At 56.6% G+C, this 19,353-nt stretch overlaps 1 protein-coding gene across 2 annotated transcripts in view; it reads right to left on the bottom strand.

Moving 5' to 3' along the window:
• Positions 1-19,038, bottom strand: part of NDRG1 (N-myc downstream regulated 1) — a 55,598-nt gene extending 36,560 nt beyond the window's left edge. Inside the window, exons 1-3 of one of the 2 annotated variants that reach the window (XM_030304367.1) lie at positions 18,909-19,038; positions 5,685-5,765; positions 3,254-3,289 (exon numbers count right to left, since the gene is read on the bottom strand). In XM_030304367.1, coding sequence (XP_030160227.1) covers positions 3,254-3,289; positions 5,685-5,747 — 99 coding nt within the window. In that variant the 5' untranslated portion in view covers positions 5,748-5,765; positions 18,909-19,038. Of the gene's footprint in view, positions 1-3,253; positions 3,290-5,684; positions 5,766-17,387; positions 17,626-18,908 lie in introns of those variants that run through there. The other variant, XM_030304368.2, reaches the window with a different exon arrangement.
• Positions 19,039-19,353: the final 315 nt, after the last annotated feature.

Below are 19,353 nucleotides of genomic sequence, written 5' to 3'. Positions count from 1 at the left end.
ATCCGCTTGAGTTAGTCAAAATGCTGAAGCACCGAATATTTTTCAAGAAATAACATTGGCCGCTTTCGGACACACACAGAAAGGCTGCTCAGACTCCTTACACTTGACTTCCAAGGAACTGCCGGGCTGGGTGGGGCCCCACCGCAAGGAGCAGTGAGGAACCAACTAGAGGCACAGAGGACAGTGGGGCACCGCTAAGGCACATCCACTCCTGACTCCCGCATCGGCTTGCCTTCAATGGGCTAAACGTTAGCCCACCAAAGCGTCCTTCAGATTATCTACGGGGCCAGGCTTTTCTTTTTTTTTTTTTTTTCCCCCGACAGGAATTGCAAAGCGATGCTGGAATCTAGCCCAGATTGGCCCTTCCACGTTTATCGCTGCAATAATTGAGGAAAAACGGTCAGGGTCAGACCGCCTTGGTTCAGTGGGGCCCCTTCACAGCTGCTGGTCACCGGGAAGCCTCAGTTTCCCCATCTGCCAAGTAGGGATGATGGTACAGGTCCCTGAAAGATCAGCAAGAGAGCGTGAGGAAGCCCCGGGCCCTGGCCTGGCTCAACAGGGGACCACGAAGTCCTCAGCAGGCAGGAGACATCCTGCCAGAGCCCCGTGTGAATCCTGGTGAGTCCCTGTGCTGGCCCACCCTGCAGCCACCCTTGACCAAGGCTCTGTCATCGCCCGCCTCTGCGCCTGTGGTCAGTAACCCGTCAGGACGCAGGCGGCATCACGGCGCAATGCATCGTCCGGAGGAAAATCCCACAGCAACCCCCGCCCCGTGGTTCTGGAGACTGCTGGAAGGTGGAAGGAAACCTTCAATAAACACCATGAGTCAACTAGGTTTAGGAGCCCACTCCAAATTAATACAGTTTTATACAAAGTTAACGTTTTGGGAGACAACCTTGAAAGGGTGTCATTCAGCACTCAGATTCAGCGCAAATATTGTGATCCCCTCGTAAGACTGAGCCTATTAGCTTAGCGAAGAGCTCAGCTCACCCTCAGAAGGCTCAGAATCCAAGCAGGGGTGAGGGGTGGGGGGCCTTGCGTGTGACGTAGGGCCATCCCTCTGCATGGGAGGATCGGTCCCTAATCTTCTCCTGGTCACGTGACTGGCTCCAGGTATCATTATCAGTCTCAGGTTCAACGTCACCTCCTCCAACAGCCTTCCCTGACCCCCTCAACCCAAGACAGCCTTCCCAAGACCCCCTCAACCCAAGACCGCAGCACGAGCTATTGTCCTCAAAACCCCTACAGTAGCTGGCATTGGCATTGGCATTGACGTGTTTACTTTCCCCCGCTTCTGGGGAGTCAGAAGCCGTGGTTTTAAACATGCACTCTGGAAACACACTGGTTGAGATCAAACCCCAGCCCTCTTCCTTTCTGCCCCTGAGACTGCAGGCAAGCTACTTAACCCCTCTGTGCATCGGGTTGTCCTTCTGCAAAATGGAGACAGGAATCGTTATGAGTTGCCCCACAGCAAAACACACAACGCACTCAGAATTGACGCCTAGCATATATTCAGGGCTCAATAGTGCTGAGCGATTAGTTTGGAATTTAAGTTCCTGAAAACAAGGATCGCCGCCTGTCACGCTCCCCACTGTGTCCCCAGCGCCTAAGACAATGCCAGGCACAAAACAGGCATTTGTTAAAGGAACAAAGGAATGGGCAATCAGAAAAAAGCTCCCACCTCACAGGACAGCTCTGGGATTAAATGAGCTGGCCAGCCCCGCCTGGTGGACCATGTGGGTAGACCTTATCCTGTCTCTCCCAGCCCCTCGCTGAGGCTTCCCTTCTCGGTCAACCCTTTGCTGATGCCAGGAGGGTGCGGCACCCTCGCCCGCCCCCTCCTGGGAAACCATTGCCTGGACACCATCGCCTTCAAGGCTAGAGGGTGGGCCTGGGCCGGCAGGTGGGGCCAGAGGTCCCGTTCTCTGCTTTACCAACCACCTGTGCCTTGGGATCGGAGCACCTAACAGCGCTTTGCAAACTACCAAGAGGGACAGAAATATAAGGAATTATCTTCAGAGGAAACAGATAAACTATGCTTTCCAGGTTTCTCCGAATCAATGCCCAAGCATTGAAATAGCTACGATAATCGCATGATCGAATAATTCCACTTCGGAGCGTGTACCCAAGAGAACTGAAAGCAAATCTGTTCCGGAGCAGGTATGTGTACCCCACGTTCATACCAGCATTATGCACCATAGCCAAAAGGTGGAGGCAGCCAGTGCCCACTGACAGACGAACCGATAAACCGAATGGAATGTTATAGAGCCTTGAAACGGCAGGGAAATCTGACATGTGCTACAGCACGGATGAACCTTGAAGCGGTTAGGTGAAGTGAAATAAGCGAATCACAAAAAGACAAACACTGTATGACATCACTTAATGCAACGGCGGTGGCCAGGGGCTGGGAGGAGGATTCAGTGGGGAATTAGTGTTTAATGGGGGCAGGCTTCCAGTTCTGCAAGATGGAAAGAGTTCTGGAGACGGACGGTGGCAATGGGTGCCCAACGTTATAAATGTCCTTAATGCCACGGAACACTTAAAAATGGTCATGGTGTTGAATGTTACGTCTATTTCACCACACATACCCACCCACACCCACCCACACACACACACACACACACACACACACACACACACACAATTGGAAAAAAAATAGACTTAGGGTGTGTTATTGACCCAACACTGACCAGGACACATCCCATCAGGGTCCCCCACAGCGTGGGACCCATGCCAGCCTTGAGATAATGAGTCCAGGGCTTACAGTTCCTGGGGTTCTGACCCTCCCCTCTGCCAAGACCAGCCAGCCTCCTCTCCTGAAAACTTGTTCTTGGACAAAACTCCAGACACACCCCCAGTGCCTGCGCCAACCCTGAGAGCGGATGGAGCCAGTAAACCACAGAGAAGGCTGGGTTCACTTTCCCAAGCAGAGCCAAGAACATCAAGCCTTTGCTCGGCTTCCCACGTGGTCCCAAGCCCACCCAACTGCTCCCCATTTCCCTCCCGCACGGGTCCCACACCTCAGCCTCTCCTTCCGGCCTGCACGGGGGGGACGGGCTCTTGCTTCCTGGGCCAGGACTCAAACCAGCTTCTTTCCGGGGAGAAGGAGCTGACTGTGGAGACCCAGCTGACGCAACTTCCTCCCCTCCCCTGCCCCCCGTGGCCGAACAACGCTCTTCAACCAATGGAAAGAAGAAGGAAACAGAAAAGGCAGAGCAGGGAAGAGGGACGGGAGACCACTCCCTCTACTTGCCTGAACATCAAACTCTTGCAGAAGGCCGGTGATGGTCTGTGGAGAGACAAGAGAGATGGTCAGTTTTGTCAGTTGCCAGGGAGGGGACAAAAACAATGTTGGAATACACGGGCCTGTCCGAGCCCTGAGTCTGTTTCCACCCTCCCTCCTCTGTGGGGCCTCTCCAATTTCTTACAAAGAGACACTTCTCTTTTCATCATAAAGAATAGCAGTCTGGCAGAAAAGGAGACGCATTACCCAGATTCCTTGCCGACTACAGCCTTGGTGAAAAAGGACCCGAAGGTCTAAGCCGGCCCCAAGCCTGAGAGATACAGGAATGCCATTTCCTATGAACTAGTCTCCCTGTCTCCATCCACATGTTACACTTTTAAACTCAAACCTGACCCTGTCACTGTCCCTAAATTTCTTCCATGGCTGTCCGTGTCTCCTGGGGATCAGTGAAAACGTGACTCCGAGGAGAAAGTGGAGCGACACGTGGCCAACGTCTCCAAGAGACGTGGCCGGCAAGTTTTCCTTCTGGCCCAGAGACGGATCCTCTGAAAACTAAGCCCCAGCCAGACCCCATCACCGAGCACCAGGAAAGAAGACAGCCCAGCAGACAGAAATGCAAAAGAGGGGAAGGAAATACGCATGGAGACCCCTCGGGACAGTGGGGTTTGAAGAACAGACGGTCGGGGCTTAAAATAGCTTCACACACCCTGGGCCGGGTATAGAGCACCAGGGAGGCTGGTAACTTCAGGCAGAAGCAAAGGTGGCCGACGTCCACCCTATGTACGTGTGTGTGTTGGTAGGAGGGAGCAGAAAAGCCATTCTGCGTAACCCCAGTCTTCAGAGGGTCAACAGAGCAGCCGTCCGGATTGAGGACAGCCATCAGGAAGAACCTCCCAAAGCAATTCTAATGGAAAACACTTGGCTGAGGGGAGCCTGGGTGGCTCAGTCGGTTAAGCTGACTTCAACTCAGGTCATGATCTCACGGTTCATGGGTTCGAGCCCTGCATCGGGCTCTGTGCTGAGCATTGAGAGCCTGGAGCCTGCTTTGGATTCTGTGTCTCCCTCTCTCTCTGCCCCTTCTTCTCTCTCTCTCTCTCTCTCTCTCTCAAAAATAAACATTAAAAAAAAGTAAAAACAAAAGACACTTTGCTGAGTCAGTCTAAGGAGTTGGAAGATTTACTCCCGTCGAAACCTTGAAAGAAAAGGCAAATATTCGCTTAGAGATAGACAGGTAACCCGCAGTTGATAACCTCTTAGGTGTTTGTTATGAAAATAAAATTTTCCAAGGACACCACTAGGCTGCCCGAAAAACAGAAATACTGTGTTTAAAAACGCATTTACCCTTGGACCCACAGATTCCACGTCTGAGAATTTATCCTAGAGTTGCACCTGCACACATATAAATGACCTACATCCAAGGTCCAAGTGTTGCAAATACCCATCAGCGCTGCCGGTGACAGCAAAGGGTTGGAAAGACCCACACGTCGAGACAAGGCACTGGTCAAATAAAGCTGGTGGGATGCTGTGAAACGGGAAGGGAAAAGGGTTCTGTGGACTGACGTTGGAAAGGTCTCCAAGGTAGTTCGTTAAGTGACTAAAGCAAAGTGAGCTACATGCTGTTTCACGTGACTCTTTAAAAGGGAGAAGTAAGAACATATCGGTATGTATTTGTATTCCCTACCATCGGTTGGGTGGTTTTTTTAAGACTCTGTCATAGACTCAAGTGGAAAAGGAAATGAATTTGGAGCAGGGACGGTGCACAGTATGGATCGGCAAATTACGGCCCTCTCCCTATTTGTGTAAATAAAGTTTTATTCGAACACAACAAGCCCATTTGTTCACATATTGTCTATGGCTGCTGTCATAGTGTTACTGTGAAGCTGAGTGGCTGCAGGGTGCCTGGGTGGCTCCGTCGGTTAAGCGTCCGACTTCGGCCCAGGTCGCGATCTCGCGGTCCGTGAGTTCGAGCCCCGCGTCGGGCTCTGGGCCGACGGCTCGGAGCCTGGAGCCTGCTTCCGAGTCTGGGTCTCCCTCTCTCTTTGTCCCTCCCCCCTTGCACTCTGTCTCCCTCTCTCTCAAAAATAAACATACATTAAAAAAAAATCATTTTTAAAAATAGAAAAAACTAAAAAGATGTACCATCACAGGCAGCTACACAGCTCCGTAAGGACGAGGATGTGAATGTCGTTTAAAGTGCAGCGTCAACTGGGCAAACGTAAAGGCTTTTCCAGTCCACGCTGGACGGCAAGGGCCTCCGTCTCCAACAGGGAGGCGGCCTCCTCGACGCGAAACGTTTGACCGAAAGGACAAGGTGGATCTGGGCTTTTGCGTTCTTGGACACGTGTGAGTGCATACGCACGCGGGCCCCTGCGCACACGCGTGTGTGTTTGTATTCTGAGTATACGTATGGGTGTGCGTGTCAGGGGAGGTCTCCACTCACCTCCCCTTTCTCCACCAAAGGCTTCACCTCGGCGAGGTCCACATCCTGCAGCTCCCGAGACATGTTCCTGCCGTCACCTGCCTGCAAAGGAACAAAGGGCGTGGGGTCAGCGCTTCCTGCTGAGATGGTTCCCGGAAGGAAGCAAACCCGAGGCCGGGGAATGAACCCCGTCCTGCAGCCCTTACCTCCTGCACGCCCATCACAGTCCCAAGGCCCCAAACCCAATGGCCCATGCCACTCTCGCCTCGGGGGCCACGGAGGCGGATTTCCTGGAGCAGGAAACCAAGGCCCATGGACGCAACTACCTTTCTGACAAAATGGACGGACTGCCGTTCAAAGCCAGGTCTTCACATGCAGTCCCCCGGCCCAACCCCCACAGCCAGGGCATTCCTCACGGCCTTTTTTCCTTCTTATTATTAAATGGTAATGCACATTCATTTCAGGTATACAACAGAGTAACTGGATACATTAGGAAAGGATCACGACAGGCCTGGTCACCCTACGCAGTTATTACAACATCATCGACCGTGTGGCCTATGCCGCTTCGGAAGGTGTGAGCAGTCGGCTCTTTGACGTCGGTCTAAGCGATATCTGGGGGGGTCCCGCTTCAGGCCAGGGCAACAAAAGCAAAAATAAACAACGAGGACTACACCTTGCCGCATTTTAGGGGGCACCCCTCACCGATCCCGAAGTCAGGCAGCCCCAGGTTGACGGCCGAAAAGACAGAAAGTCCCAGGAGGCTCCCCGTTTGCAAGCTTGGCCTGAGCTTCATCCCCCTTCGTCCTCAGAAGAGCCCCAAAGAGGGGGTGGCCAGACAGACATCACCACGCCCACCTGTGTGCGGGGCTCTCTGCTTCGTGCTGGCGAGGACAGGGCCAGGCCGGGGAATACCTCCAGCTCAAGGGGTCTGATGGGACTGAACATTCAGGGGCATTCTGGGGCGGGGGGAGCACTTTCAAGGTAGCAGGGGGTGGGCAAGAGGGGGTGGGAGTGTAGGGTGGGGAGGCAGAAGGTGAGGGGATGGAAGGTGAGAGTGGGGATTGGAGAACAGATGTGGGGTGGGGGGAAGGGGGAGGGAGAGGGGACGAGAGTAAGGATGAGGAGCAGGGGTGGGGGGAAAAGGAGAGCAGAGTGGGACAGGGGTGGGAGAGCAGGTGTGGGGGGAGGGGGAGGGGTGAGAGCAGGGATGGGGAGCAGGGGTGGGAGGAAAAGGATGGAGGAAAGGGTGGGTGCAGGGGTGGGGTGAGGGGGAAGGGGGAGAGGGGGAGAACAGGGATGGGGAGCAATGGTGGTAGGAGCAGGGGGAAGGGCAGGGGTGAGGGGGATGAAGGGTGAGAAAAGGGATGGGAGAAGCAGGATGGGGAGCGGGGGGGGGGGGGGTGAGGGGATAGGGGGAGGGGGTGAGAGCAGGGATGGGGAGCAGGGGTGGGGGGAAAAGGATGGAGGGAAGGGTGGGGGCAGGGGTGGGGGCGGGGGGGGGCAGGAAGGGTGGGCCAGAAAAGGTCCCTGCCTGGCTCTAACATGGGCAGGTGACCTCCGCAGAGCTAGGCAGGGGCAGGGGCAGAGTCCTGCATGGTGGAAAGCCACCACAATGGAGTCCCTGGGGAGCCAACTTTGGGTGGTGACACGTACCGAGCCTACTTCTGGGAACTTAACCTGGAAGCGGGCAGTATAAGCATTTACTCTTGGAGCTCCGTAATCAGACTAGAAGAACGAAGTGCCCCCAACACCAGGGCGAGGCACAAAGAAGCCAGAACGTGTTCAGGTGCTGCGGGCAGAGGCGGGGAGGTGGGAGAAGGTGTAAGTGACGGAGGGCAGTCGGAGGGCCCCCAGGTCACAGCCCAGACCTCCAGAATCGGGAAAGCTGGTGAAAACCAGCCTGACCGAAGCCCTCACGTTGCTACTTTCCAGGGTGGGGCCCTGGCCCCCCAGGTGCCCCACACCCCAGAGGCGTAAGGGCCAGAGAGAGAGCGCACACCTATTAAATCCTATGAAGCCCGGCTCCTAGAACCCACGGAGAGTCTCACTGTGAAGCACCTCTCAGAGGTCAGCTGTCAACAGCACCGGGGCCACCCTGCACCCCCCCCCCCGTGCCAACACATGGCATTCCGTGGGCGGATCCCCTGGGATGCTCTGGTCTGGGGCCCCAGCACGATTTTCCCCAGTAGATAACCAGCCCCACAAGAATGCCTTTATGCAGCCTTTGGAGTCTATGCTCCAGAACATTCTGAAAACAAAGTCGGTTTTATATTTGTGAGCATTCCTGGACGGCTGCCAGCTCGGAGGCAGGAGGCATGAAAAGCAGAGGTCTGTCGGCCTTGCTAATTCAGCGCGTTCATGGTCCCGAGACCCTGGCCCGTGGGACACCTCGCCTACACAGCCTAAGGAGCCTTCCAGAAGCCCAGGGCTCTGGCAACGCCGGCCTGTCACGCTGGGAGTGTGAGGGGCTCCTTCAGGCAGAGCAGCCCCCCACCTGTGGGCTCCCAGGACAGGGAGCCTAACCGATCTCGTTCCCAAAGTTGGACCACAACTCCCCCGCGGAATACACGAACAGGTTTTATGCAGCTTAACGGTAATGTTTGCATTTAAATTCACTCTTAAATAAATCATCGCTGAACCGCAAGAGTGAAGTGACTTTAAACAAGCCTCCATTTATACGGCCTCAAGCATATGCCATAGTTCCGTCCAGCCTGGTCAGTTCTTGGCTTCCAGATGCTGTGATCACATCGGCATCTCAGCCTCCACCGGCTCCCTCATTCTCTCCCAGAACAGAAGAGAGTTTGATCCCAGCCTGCACGGGTTCCGAGCCGTGCTCCTGGTGAAACCTCTTTTACCCCACACCTCCTCCTCCTTCCTGCAACTCAGCTTCCCGGCCCATGTGAGGCGGCAGGTCGAAAACCGGCCGGTCTCTTAAATATCGAGTGTTTGAGAATTACTGCTCTTGAGAGCCCCTGGGGGCCGTGGGGAGGCTCAGGTGGGGCCACTAAGAACTATCGCGGTGTTTCGCAAGAAAAACGGGCAGTTCTGTCCCCCGGGGGGCATTGAGCAATGTCTAGAGACATTTTCGATGGTCACGACGGGGAGATGTTACTGGTATCTTATGGGGAGGGGCCAGGTCCTCTACCGATCATTCTCCAGTGCACAGGACGGCCCCTGCAGCCCGATTATCTGGCCCCGCCTGTCAATAGTGCTGAGGCTGAGACACCCTGGTCTAGACCAAGGAACATCCATAAGTGCCCTGGGACTCTGAAGTCTGCAGGGAGACTGGATAAAGCGGAGGAAGCTTCTGACACCATCTGTGCCAGGCTCAGCCTACCAGGGGCAGAGAGACAGCTGACTGCTTTCAGCCCAATTCTGCTGACTTGGGCCAGTCCAGGGCCAGCCTTCACCCAATTCTCCTTTGCCTGAGCCCAAAAAACTTTTCCCACTTTTCTTCCAGAACCCGTTTGTCTAGAAGAAATTGTACAAGGAAGCTCAACATAGAAAAACAGATCTAGCAAAGACCAGCAACAACAAAAAAGCTGACGTGCGCTTTGGATAAAGCCAGGGAAAGGGCCTGACGCCCCCCAGCCGCCCCCCTGTTCTCCCCCAGCCCACCGTGGGCCTCCACCGCCCCATGCCCCCCATGCCCACCCTCAAACACCATCTGAGGTCCAGGAAGCACAGTTTGAAACAGTGACGCATTCAGAGGTTGCTTCCTGTAGGTTCTTGTGTGCCCAGCACTGAGCAAAGTGTGACCGTACCTGTAACAGTTCCGCTGACGAGGCCCTATTGTGTGACAAGTTGGGGACACGGTCGTGAACAAACAGACCCAGCCCTGCCCCACCCAGCTCGCAGTCCTGCTCCCCCCCAGGCCCAGGCACGGCTGCCCTGTCCCTCCACGAGGCTATGCTCTCCTAGAGTCACAGGGTCCCCCCCCCCAATGGCCACCACTGTCACCACCTTCACTTTACCAAGGGGGAGGCCAAAGCCCCAGGGGTCGACGGACTGTCCTAAAATGGCACAAAGCCAGTGGCAGGCGGGGTGGCGGGGAGGCAGAAGCCTCTGATGCCCACAATTACCTCTCCACCACCTTCTTCCTAAAACCGTTTCTTCTCAGGGTTCAAAGCCACAGCATACAGACCACATGGCTCATTCAGGAGAGCAGTTTCAGCACATGCTGCTTTGCAGGTGATCGAGATGTTCTTCGCCGGGAGGGAGGGACGGGTGGGGGTCGGGAGGAGGTGGCCTGGTTTGGAGTGCTCTGGCCGGTGCCCCCACCCGCCTCCCCCTGACAGGAGCCACCGGGAGCCCACACTCAGGGGTCACTCCCCTCGGGCTCCCTGAGGTCCCGCTTGGTGCTGCAGGGTCCTCCCCGGGCTTGAGGCCGAGGGCTGGACGCCAGGCCCTGCCGGTCTCCACCACCGCCTGGAAAGCCCCTAAACAGAGCGTCAGATTGGAAAGGGCCAAGGCGGTCCTTTGGCAGACAGGGGGACAGGGCAAGGACACCCAGGACACAGTGGGTGGGAGCCCAGCAGTCCGGCCTCCAGCCCTCCAGCCCCACCTTGCGTGACGATGGATGTGTGCTACCCGCCATCCCTGTCTCCAAGAAGCACAGACAGCCAACCCTCAGGACAGGGAATTCGGCCAGGACGCGTCTCCTTCTGCTAAACACCGCCCCCCCCCCCTCAGGGCCCGCAACGGGGCTCCAGGCCACAGCGCCCGCTGCCAGCCCCGTTCACTGAACCGCTTCTTCCTTTCCCACCCGCTCTCCCCAGAAGGAATTCGGAGGAAACCCCCCAGAGACAAGTGAAAGGTCACCGGGAGCTGGGGGCAGAATCATCACGTACTAGCTCTGCAGTCCCCGCCAAGTTCTCTGGCCTCGTAGCCTCAGTTTGCTCGTCTGTGAAATGGGTACAATTCCGGCTCCCAGAAAGTAGCAGGGTGGCTTAAGTTAAATGACGGCACGTAGAATCTGGCACATAGCATAGCAGCCCCCCCTTCCCCACCGGGGGGTATGTTCCAAGATCCCCCCTCCCCTGCCCAGGGGACGCCTGGCACCGCCATAGTACCGAACCCTCTACACCCCTTTTGCTCCTACAGACACACACCTATGATACGGTGCAATGTACGAACTGGGCGTGGTAAGAAATTAACAATAACTAGTAATAAAATAGAGCAACTGTAACAATATACTGCGACAAAAGCTATGTTGAGCAGGAACTCTCTCAAAATATCTTACTGAGCTGCGTCTGCCCTTGCTCTTATGATGACAGAAGGTGGTAAAAGGCCTCCAGGAAGAGATGGGGGGGGGGGGGTGACACAGGCGCGGTGACATAGCGTTAGGCTACTGCTGGCCTTCCGACCTTTTGTCAGAGGGAAGATCATCTGCTTCTGGACCTCGGCTGACCGCGCGTAACTGACACCACGGACAAGGGGGTAGCTGCTTAATTCATCAGTGCATTTACTTTTCCCGGTCGCCACGGAGACCCGCGGACATCTGGGAGGACCCAGCCTGTGTGTTCTACGCCCGTCAGGCCCAGAGCAGGCCCAGCAGGGAGGGGGACCCCACGGAAGTGCAGCAAGTGCCACGTGGGTTTCCAGCGATCAGACCCAATGCACCACCACGGACGTCTCCCCTCCGTCAGCAACGTCCGTCAATGAGTAACGACAGCCCGAGGAAAGCTGGGCGAATACCTTTCTGGTTCGATAGACCCAGAAGACAGTCAGCAATTAGTTGGACCTCGTGGGCTCCGAGGGAAGCCAAGACTGGCATTGGCCCAGAGGAGGGAAGAACATGACCCCGGGGGGGCCTGGGAGGGCAGTGGACAGAGGCCATGTCAGGCAATGTGAGGCCTCGAGAGAATTGTTAACCAGTCACGGGGGCAGTGAAGGGACACACAGAGCCCGTGACTCTCGAAAGCCTTGACGGGGCAGCGGGAGCACTGGCTTAGGGGTCAGGGCACAGAAACCCGCCTCTCTATGGCCTCGTGACTTTGGCCAAGTCATCCATCCATTCCTTTCTGGGGCCCTCGGCTTCCCCACCTGCAAAATACGCAGGACGCACTCTACACGCATCATGTGGTCCGAGAGGGGGACCCAGGTGGGAACCTGTGCTACACAGAGACAAAACGGTCCTGTCTGGATCCGCCCGGGGAACCTGGAAGTCCCTGTCCTCCTAGCCTCAGACCTCTCCCTGTCTGAAAGACCTGGGCCCCCCCCTCCAGCTCCGATTCTCCTCCAGCTCTGATTCTCTGCCCAGGGGGAGCCATCCGCACACACAGTATTGAGCAAGTTCTCCTGGGCCCCCAGAACTCCCACAAGATGGGGCAGAGGGAGTGTCCGGCATTGAAACATCCATGATGTATTCTGGGACCTCCAGGATGCACCCAGCCCAGCCAGGGCGGCCACAGGGAGGCCACAGGGAAACCCCACACGGACACACCAAGAATGACGTCTATGGCGTTTACTGGAGGCCAAAGTCCATACTTCCTCTGAACTTCACGGGACCCATAGCACCATCATGCTCACCATTTGACAGATGGGGAAACTGAGGCACGGGGAGGTTCAGAAATGTGCCCCAAGTCACCAAGCAACAAGCCAGCACAGGTTAAAGGGGAAAGTTGACCTTGAAGTCAACTTGGCCTAAATACGCAGGAATACTGTGCACCCACCCTTTGTCCAGGCAAGACGTCCTAAGGATGAATTGGGAGGCTTTTCTTATGGGATTGGCCGAGGGAGTCATGAGCTTCTCCTCCACCTGCACAGTCCCACAGCGAGCCCCGATGAGTGGCCCGGGCTCTGGACGGAGTCCGTGCCCTAGACCTTCCTACTCTCCCTCACAACCCCCAGAAAGCCTTCCGTTTTAGCTCTCCCCCAGGAGCCTTGCTGATTCGGCCATTCCGATACTTGGAAACAGTGTTCGCTTCACTGTTCTATTTGTTGCTCACGGAGGTCCCTGGCAGAAGGTGGATATTGTCACCCCAGCTTACAGAGGGGTAGCCTGAGGCGCCAAAGCAAAGGCCCGCATGACTTCCTAAAGGCCGGCACCCACTCTTTCCACGTGGGTGCAAGTGTGGGGGGCAGGGGCGGGCAGACAGCGGGCTCCCGGAGGCCTGTAGTGAAGCAGAGAAAGAGGCCGACCAGGGGGGAGCGTTCGCAAGCTTGCATCGATTCGGAATGTCAGCAACTGGCCCAGATTTTGTGCCCTCCACAACACGCCTGGTTTCAAAGCCACATGAAAGTGGTGTTCTTTCCAGCACACTGGGCTCTTTATAGGACAGAATTTAAAAGGGGGGTGGGGGGGTGGAAATCAATGTGTGCTGCTGCTGTTAGGCACAGCATCTTCCCCGACTACTGCAATTCCCAAAGGTTCCAGAGAACAGACTCATGCCTGCATTAACCTCAAGGAAAGCAGCCTTGGGGTATGCCTTGGAAACCGCTGCCTTACTGTGCATACCGTTCTTTCTTGCCAGAGAGGTTTTGATATCAACCTACAAGGCAGTTCACGGGTCCTCTTGAGATTTTCTGGACCTTTTGAAACCCAAGGCTCTGGGGAAGGTGAAGAAGTTGGTGGCCTTAACTCTCCATGCTCTTCTTATGTAATCAACCTAGTAAGCGACACGGATGGACTTCCTGAACCCTCAAGAGAGCTCTCCAGTTTAGGGGAACAGAAGTCGAGAACAGGGTTCTCAAAGTCAATAAAAGGGTTCAACTGCCATGCGGAGGAGAGAGCCAGTCTAGGAATTCCTGGAGGGCCCCTTCCTGCTCCGCATGGAGCCCGAAACTCAGCAGGCATTCAAGGAATCGTTTGATACCAAAAACAAAAACAAAAACAAAAACAAAAACAAAAAAAACAAAAAAGGAATCTCCCCAAACAAGGCAAACCCCTGCTACACTCACTCCACAGGTACCGGGGCCAGAGCTGAAGTGGGACCTCCTCTCTGGGTTCAACCAGAGCACAGAACTAGCCAGAGGGTCCAGGACATAGAGCAGGAAGAGGGAGGGGTTCGCGAATCCAGCGGCACCCACCCCCTCTCTGCAACACCCCCCGGGGATCATCCTGAAGGTTGTCAGTAGAATTTTGGCAGCCCGATAAATTTGCTTGGTAGAGAGAAGACCGTCCGCGGGGACAAGGAGAACAATGGCAAGTCCAAAGGAGGACACTGGTAGGATTCAAGGATTCTTCTGCAAATCTGAGGGACAAGCTGCACCGGATGGTCCGTGAGATAATTTGTCGAACTCACACCAACGGAACCAATGCCAGCACAGGGCAAGGATGTAGATTCCTCCTACAAAACCCTTTGTTCCAGAGATGGCATGATGGCCACACAGACAGGATCCTTCCCCAAAATGGTCTCGCTGCTTCTACACTCTGGATGGCCTTCCAATCTTTCCTACACCAAGACGGCCCAAGTTATTTCCTTAAGAAATGGAGGGCTTCTTCTGATCAACATTAAGTGCCTACTAAGTCTGCAGGAAAAAGGTAAGCAGACTCAGCCCAGAATGATCCAAGGAGGGCACCACCCCAGCATGCCAGCCTGTCTGGAGGGGAAAGCCAGGGAGGGCGTTCTGGAGAAAAGGAGGCAAGTTCAATGCTTAGAAAGAGAGAGGAGAGGAAGCCAGGGTTCCTAGCTGGGAGTCCGCAGAATTGAATACCTCTTAAGACTGCTGCTCAAACACACATGTGGGTGGTGCCCAGAGAGCTGCTCAGAATCTTCTCAAAGCCAAGGGAATAAAGCTAGGATTAGATGGGGAGCAGGATGGAGTCCTGGCCCCCATCCATCTCTTCAAGCAGAGCTGAAGAGATGTAAACATCCCCACGTATACTGAGGTTGCCACAGACTTAAGAGAGAAAAACTATAAAACAAAAGATGAACTCCTGAGCAGGCCATTCAAGGCCCCCCAGACGGCTAATGAGCCTCATCTCCTATGGGCTCAGCTGGAGGAACACCCTGTTAGACTGGAAAAGCCTAGAGGCAGAGCCCCGGCAGGTAGGGGGCGGGCAGGTCTTTAGTAAATGTAAGATGGCAAGGCAAAGATTGGATCACAGAAAGATCCCTTCATGGACCTGAATTTGTAATCTGTTCCTTTCTGTAATGCCAAATCAGACCCCCCAGATTTCCCTCATCTCTCTCAACACCCACCCTGGACAACTGGGCTCCACACGCACCCAAAGTGCCCCAGTCCCTCCGCGCACCCACCTCCAATAAGCCTGGGCTGGTGTGGGAGGAGGCCAAGAGAGTATCGGGAAACTCACCTCCAGCTCTGCAGCAGACGCTGCCTTCCATCCATCTCTGGTCTCCAAATGGAAACAGAAAGAACAAGGCAGGCCTGGGCCCGGACTGAGATCAGGGAGGTAGGAAGGGCAGCATGAAACAAATCCAGGAAGTCAAGTACATGCTTCAAAAAACAGGTCCAGAAGGGTCTGGGTGGGAAAGGTCGACACTGGTAGGGGAAAGGTCCAGGGCAGCTCACCTGGAACAGGACCCCACTCGCTTGATTCGAGACACACAGGTCACCTGCCCAACCCTCAGTTTTCTGACCTGAGAAATGGCAAGAATGTCTTCCATCTTTCAACTGAATGAGGTGATAACACTGAAACCACAAGGCACCTTAGCCAGGTAAGAGCTGTTTACGGAGCCCCCCCCCCCCCCCCCGGTCTTGTAACACAGGAGCAGGGGACAAGTGGCCTCTCCTTTCCTTTCCCTCTCGCCCATCGCTCTGGAGCAGACGTCCTCAACCCTGGCTGCCTTCGTTACTCCCTCCCTCTAATCCAGCGCAGGGAGCTTTGAAATGGTGCAGATTCCTGGCCCCTCCCAAACTCGCAGGGCCTGGAAATCTGCATTTCAGACAAGGTTCTCATCACATTTTTATGCAGTCTGCAGAAGCTTAGTTTTTGTTTTGTTTTGTTTTGTTTTGTTTTGTTTTGTTTTGGAAGAGCTTCAAGAAGCAAAACATGAGTTCAGCACTTGGAGGCACTTTCACTGGCATGGGTAAGCTTGGGACAAAAGTCCCGGACACTGATTGCCAAGGAAATGCCTTGAGAAATGTAATTTGTGGATATCATCAACAGCCAACACCTACATGGCGTTCCCACGTGCCCGGCACTACTCTCAGCTGTGTATGTGGATTAACTCAATTAACATTTACAGGTCTCCACTAGCCGTGGTCTGTCATTCCCACATTACCGGAGAGGAAACTGAGGCAGGGAGCTCCTGTCTGCATCTCTGGACCTTTCATTCCAGCTTTTCCCGGTCACCCTAACATGCCGTCGTGAAAAAGAACAGACACTTGGGAGTCTGGCTCTCTGGGTCCAAAGCCTGCCTCTCCCACTTTCAGCCAGGTGGCCGCAAACAAGTCCCTTAAACTCTCTGAGCCTCATTTCTCTGATCTACTCAGTGGAGCCAATACAGCTCAGGCAGAACTCTCCCAGGGATGAAAGGGAAAGCAGGGATGCAGCGGAGGGCTAGGAGGGAGGGAGGGAGGGAGGGAGGGAGAGAGAGAGAGAGAGAGACAGAGAGTGCGCCCTGCCCCTCTTCCCCCTCCCAGCCTGAGTCAGGCCTCCTCCCCACCAGAGTCTTAGATGCTGAGTCATCATCCTGGCTTCCTTTCCCGAGGCACAGCCACTTTGAGTCACGCCTTGGATGGGATTCTCCAGAGTTGGGTCCCAAGAAAGAAGTGCAGCTTTGGGCCACCAGGAAAACACAATGCCGTCTTTCTTCCCCATCCACGCCAAGGCAAGCTCAGGCCAGGAAGTTTCATGAGCCTGGTGGGGCGGGGAGGAGCCCCCAGCTCTGTTCAGATCTAAGGTCCAACCTGGAGGGGGCAGCCAGAATCCAGCGGGAGCCCCTGCTCGCCAGTCTGATTCCGCTAAGCTCTCAAGAACAATCTGATTTACACTAAATAAATAAAGGATGACCACGTTCCGCCCGGAAAGTTTCCTCGCCAGAAACTCAGTGAGGATCCTATTGATTTCCTCCCCCCTCACGGCAGAGGGGCAAACATCAAGACCAAGAACCCCTTTCACCACCTTCAGTCCCAACCGGAGGGGTCTGGAAGGTGAAGTTCCAGCTCTGGCTAAGCCTTGACAAGCCATACCCTATCTCTGGGCCTCAGTTTCCATCTGTAAAACGGGCAGAAGTTGGATGAGGAACTTGTGTGGGTTTTTCATCCCATTCCAAATTATCAGACCGACAGTTAGTAATCCTGAATTTGCATGTCGCACCTGGAGATCTCCCTCTGGGGGAGAGAAGACCCCCAAACAGGTGCTCCAAGGTCTCTCTGCAAAGCCAAATCCAACACGGCCACCCCAAAGGTCAGTTGCCTGCTTGGGACCCCACCCGGGATACTAGAGGGGAATGGGGCAGAGGGAGGGAGCCACTCAATTCATTCAGTGCATGGATTTGAACCCCTCTCAAGTGCCAGGTATCATCAGGTTGCAGGGCGAGGGAGGCAAAGCCTTCCTTCTCAGCCTCTTGTGGGGGACAAAGTCCCACAAAACTAAGAAGTCACAGGTGAGGGCATTTTATAGGTTTGACTCCTCACACCAGGGCAGGGTCCCTCCGGCAGCTCCCCCTCCACTTGGGGATCACCTCTACCTCCCCGTCACCCCCCCCCCCCGTGCCAGGTGCCACATCAGTACTTCCCCCCCCTTTCCCTGCACTTGTCCCCGCAATGGGTGAACCCCTTGCAAACAGGTGCTGGGATGTGCTCTCTCTGTACCTTGCTTACTTCAGTTCACGTTAGCGAAAGCCCGTACCGACGCCGAATTTCGGGACAGGAGGCACGGCTGGCGGGTTTGCGGGGACACCGCATTTTCACAGCGAGAACACAGGTCTGTATTTAGATATCTTGCTCGTTTGAGAACAGTAAGTGTGGCCGATGGACGCGACGAAGAGAATAAAGCTCTCCAGTGTGGCCACGGGCTGAACTCTCTTTGAGTCTTCAATCTTTCCCCAGGAACTTGAAGGAAGCGGACACATCCAAGTGGCCAGGACATCTGTGAGGAAGGGCTGAGCCTGGGCCCTCCCCCACTGGCTGCCAGGCACCTCCCTCCTCCCAGCCACAGACGGGTGCTGCCGCTGACCCACAGGGACATCTGACAGCAGAGGCGACAGACGGGAAAATTCCGGGGGGGGGGGCGGGTAAGGAAAGGATCCACTAAATCCGGGCTTCAGTCACTAAAGCGACGGAGGCGGTTTGTCGCCCCCCACCCCACCCCACCCCACCCCCGGCCCACCTCGCTCGTCATGCCCTGCCCTCCCGGCCCCAGGCTGGATCAGGGACCGCGGATCTCCTGGGAACGTCGGAGCAACTCCAGCTGCTCTTCCCCGCGGAGGGCCGGAGAGGCGGGTCCCGGAGGCTGGGAGACCAGGCGAGCGGGGGAGGTGAGCGGAGGCGAAAATGACGCCACCCGCAGCCCCGGCCAGCGCTGGGCCGCCACTTGCCCACACGACCCCTCCGGAGCAGGCCACCTCTCCCGCGCAGCCACAGCGCCAACCCCGGGCCACCTCGGGGTGCGCACCCGGCCCAGCGGCGCTGGCGGACCCGGGCTCCCGCGCGTACGGCACGCGTCGAGATACACTCGGACCCTCCCCCTCCCATCACACGCGCACACACCCCACCCTGGCTTCGAGGCGGAATCGGCCCCCGCCCCTCGGATGCAAATCGGCTCGGGGCGCAGTCTGGAAACCAGACACACCCACGGCCCCTTTTCCAGCCTCAGCTCGAGCGGTCCCTACCAGCCTCCTTTCTACACACGCGCGCTCAAGCCCTCCTTCCCCAGACACCCCACTCCGAGGACACACCCCGCCCCAACACACACACACGCGCGCGCGCGCGCACACACACACACACACACACACACACACGCACTCTCCCAGGCCCTCCTCCGGCTCCCCCTTCCAGCGCGCCCTCAGGCCTGCGACGCCAGCCGTGACTCCGGGGTGCCTTTGGGAAGCGCGATCAAGGTGTTCCCCGGCCGGCTCTCCAGCCGTCCCCGACCCTCAGGATCCCACTTTCCCGGCTGGGGAAAGGTGGGCGGGGATCTTTTTTCCTCCTCTTCGCTAACCGACCCCTCCACTCCAGCGGCGGCCGCGCCCCAAAGCCCCTCCTTGCGCCCCGCGCCGCAGGGTCGCCACGCACTTGCCGCTCGGGGGCCACAAAGGGCGGTCCAGGGGCTGCGGCGGCACCCGTGGGCGATCGACGCCTCCCTGCCCCGCAGGAAGAGGGTGTCGGGCTTACCCAAGGTACAGGGAGGAAGGCAAGAGAGGCCGGAGCTCGGCTGGAGGCGCGGCGGCCAGCGGGCGCGGAGGAGAGCGGTGAGGCTGTGCGTGCGCTCCGGCGTCCGAGCGGCGAGCCGGGCTAGGTTTGTTTATGCCCGAGCGGAGAGCGACTTTATACGCGCCGCGGCCCCGCCCCCGCGCTCGCCCCGCCCCGCCCCTCCCGAGCCCGCACACCGCGGGGACACACCCCTCGCCGCCCCCTCCTCCCCGGCGCTCCTCCCGCTCCCGCCAGTGAGCCGGGCCCGGCTGGGCTGGGGCAGAGCGCGGCGGGCGCCCGCCAGAACCGCTGCCTGTTGCGCAAGCCTTTGTAGGGGCGCGGCGGGGAGGGCCCTCCCGGGCCGGGCTGCGGTTCGGCTCGGCGGTCGCCTCTCTCGCCCGGAAAGCCAGGGCCTCCGCGTGTGCCG

The sequence above is a fragment of the Lynx canadensis genome, chromosome F2 (assembly GCF_007474595.2).
Source record: "Lynx canadensis isolate LIC74 chromosome F2, mLynCan4.pri.v2, whole genome shotgun sequence".
Classification (NCBI taxonomy): Eukaryota; Metazoa; Chordata; class Mammalia; order Carnivora; family Felidae; genus Lynx; species Lynx canadensis.
This window is presented reverse-complemented; position numbering and strand designations above follow the sequence as displayed.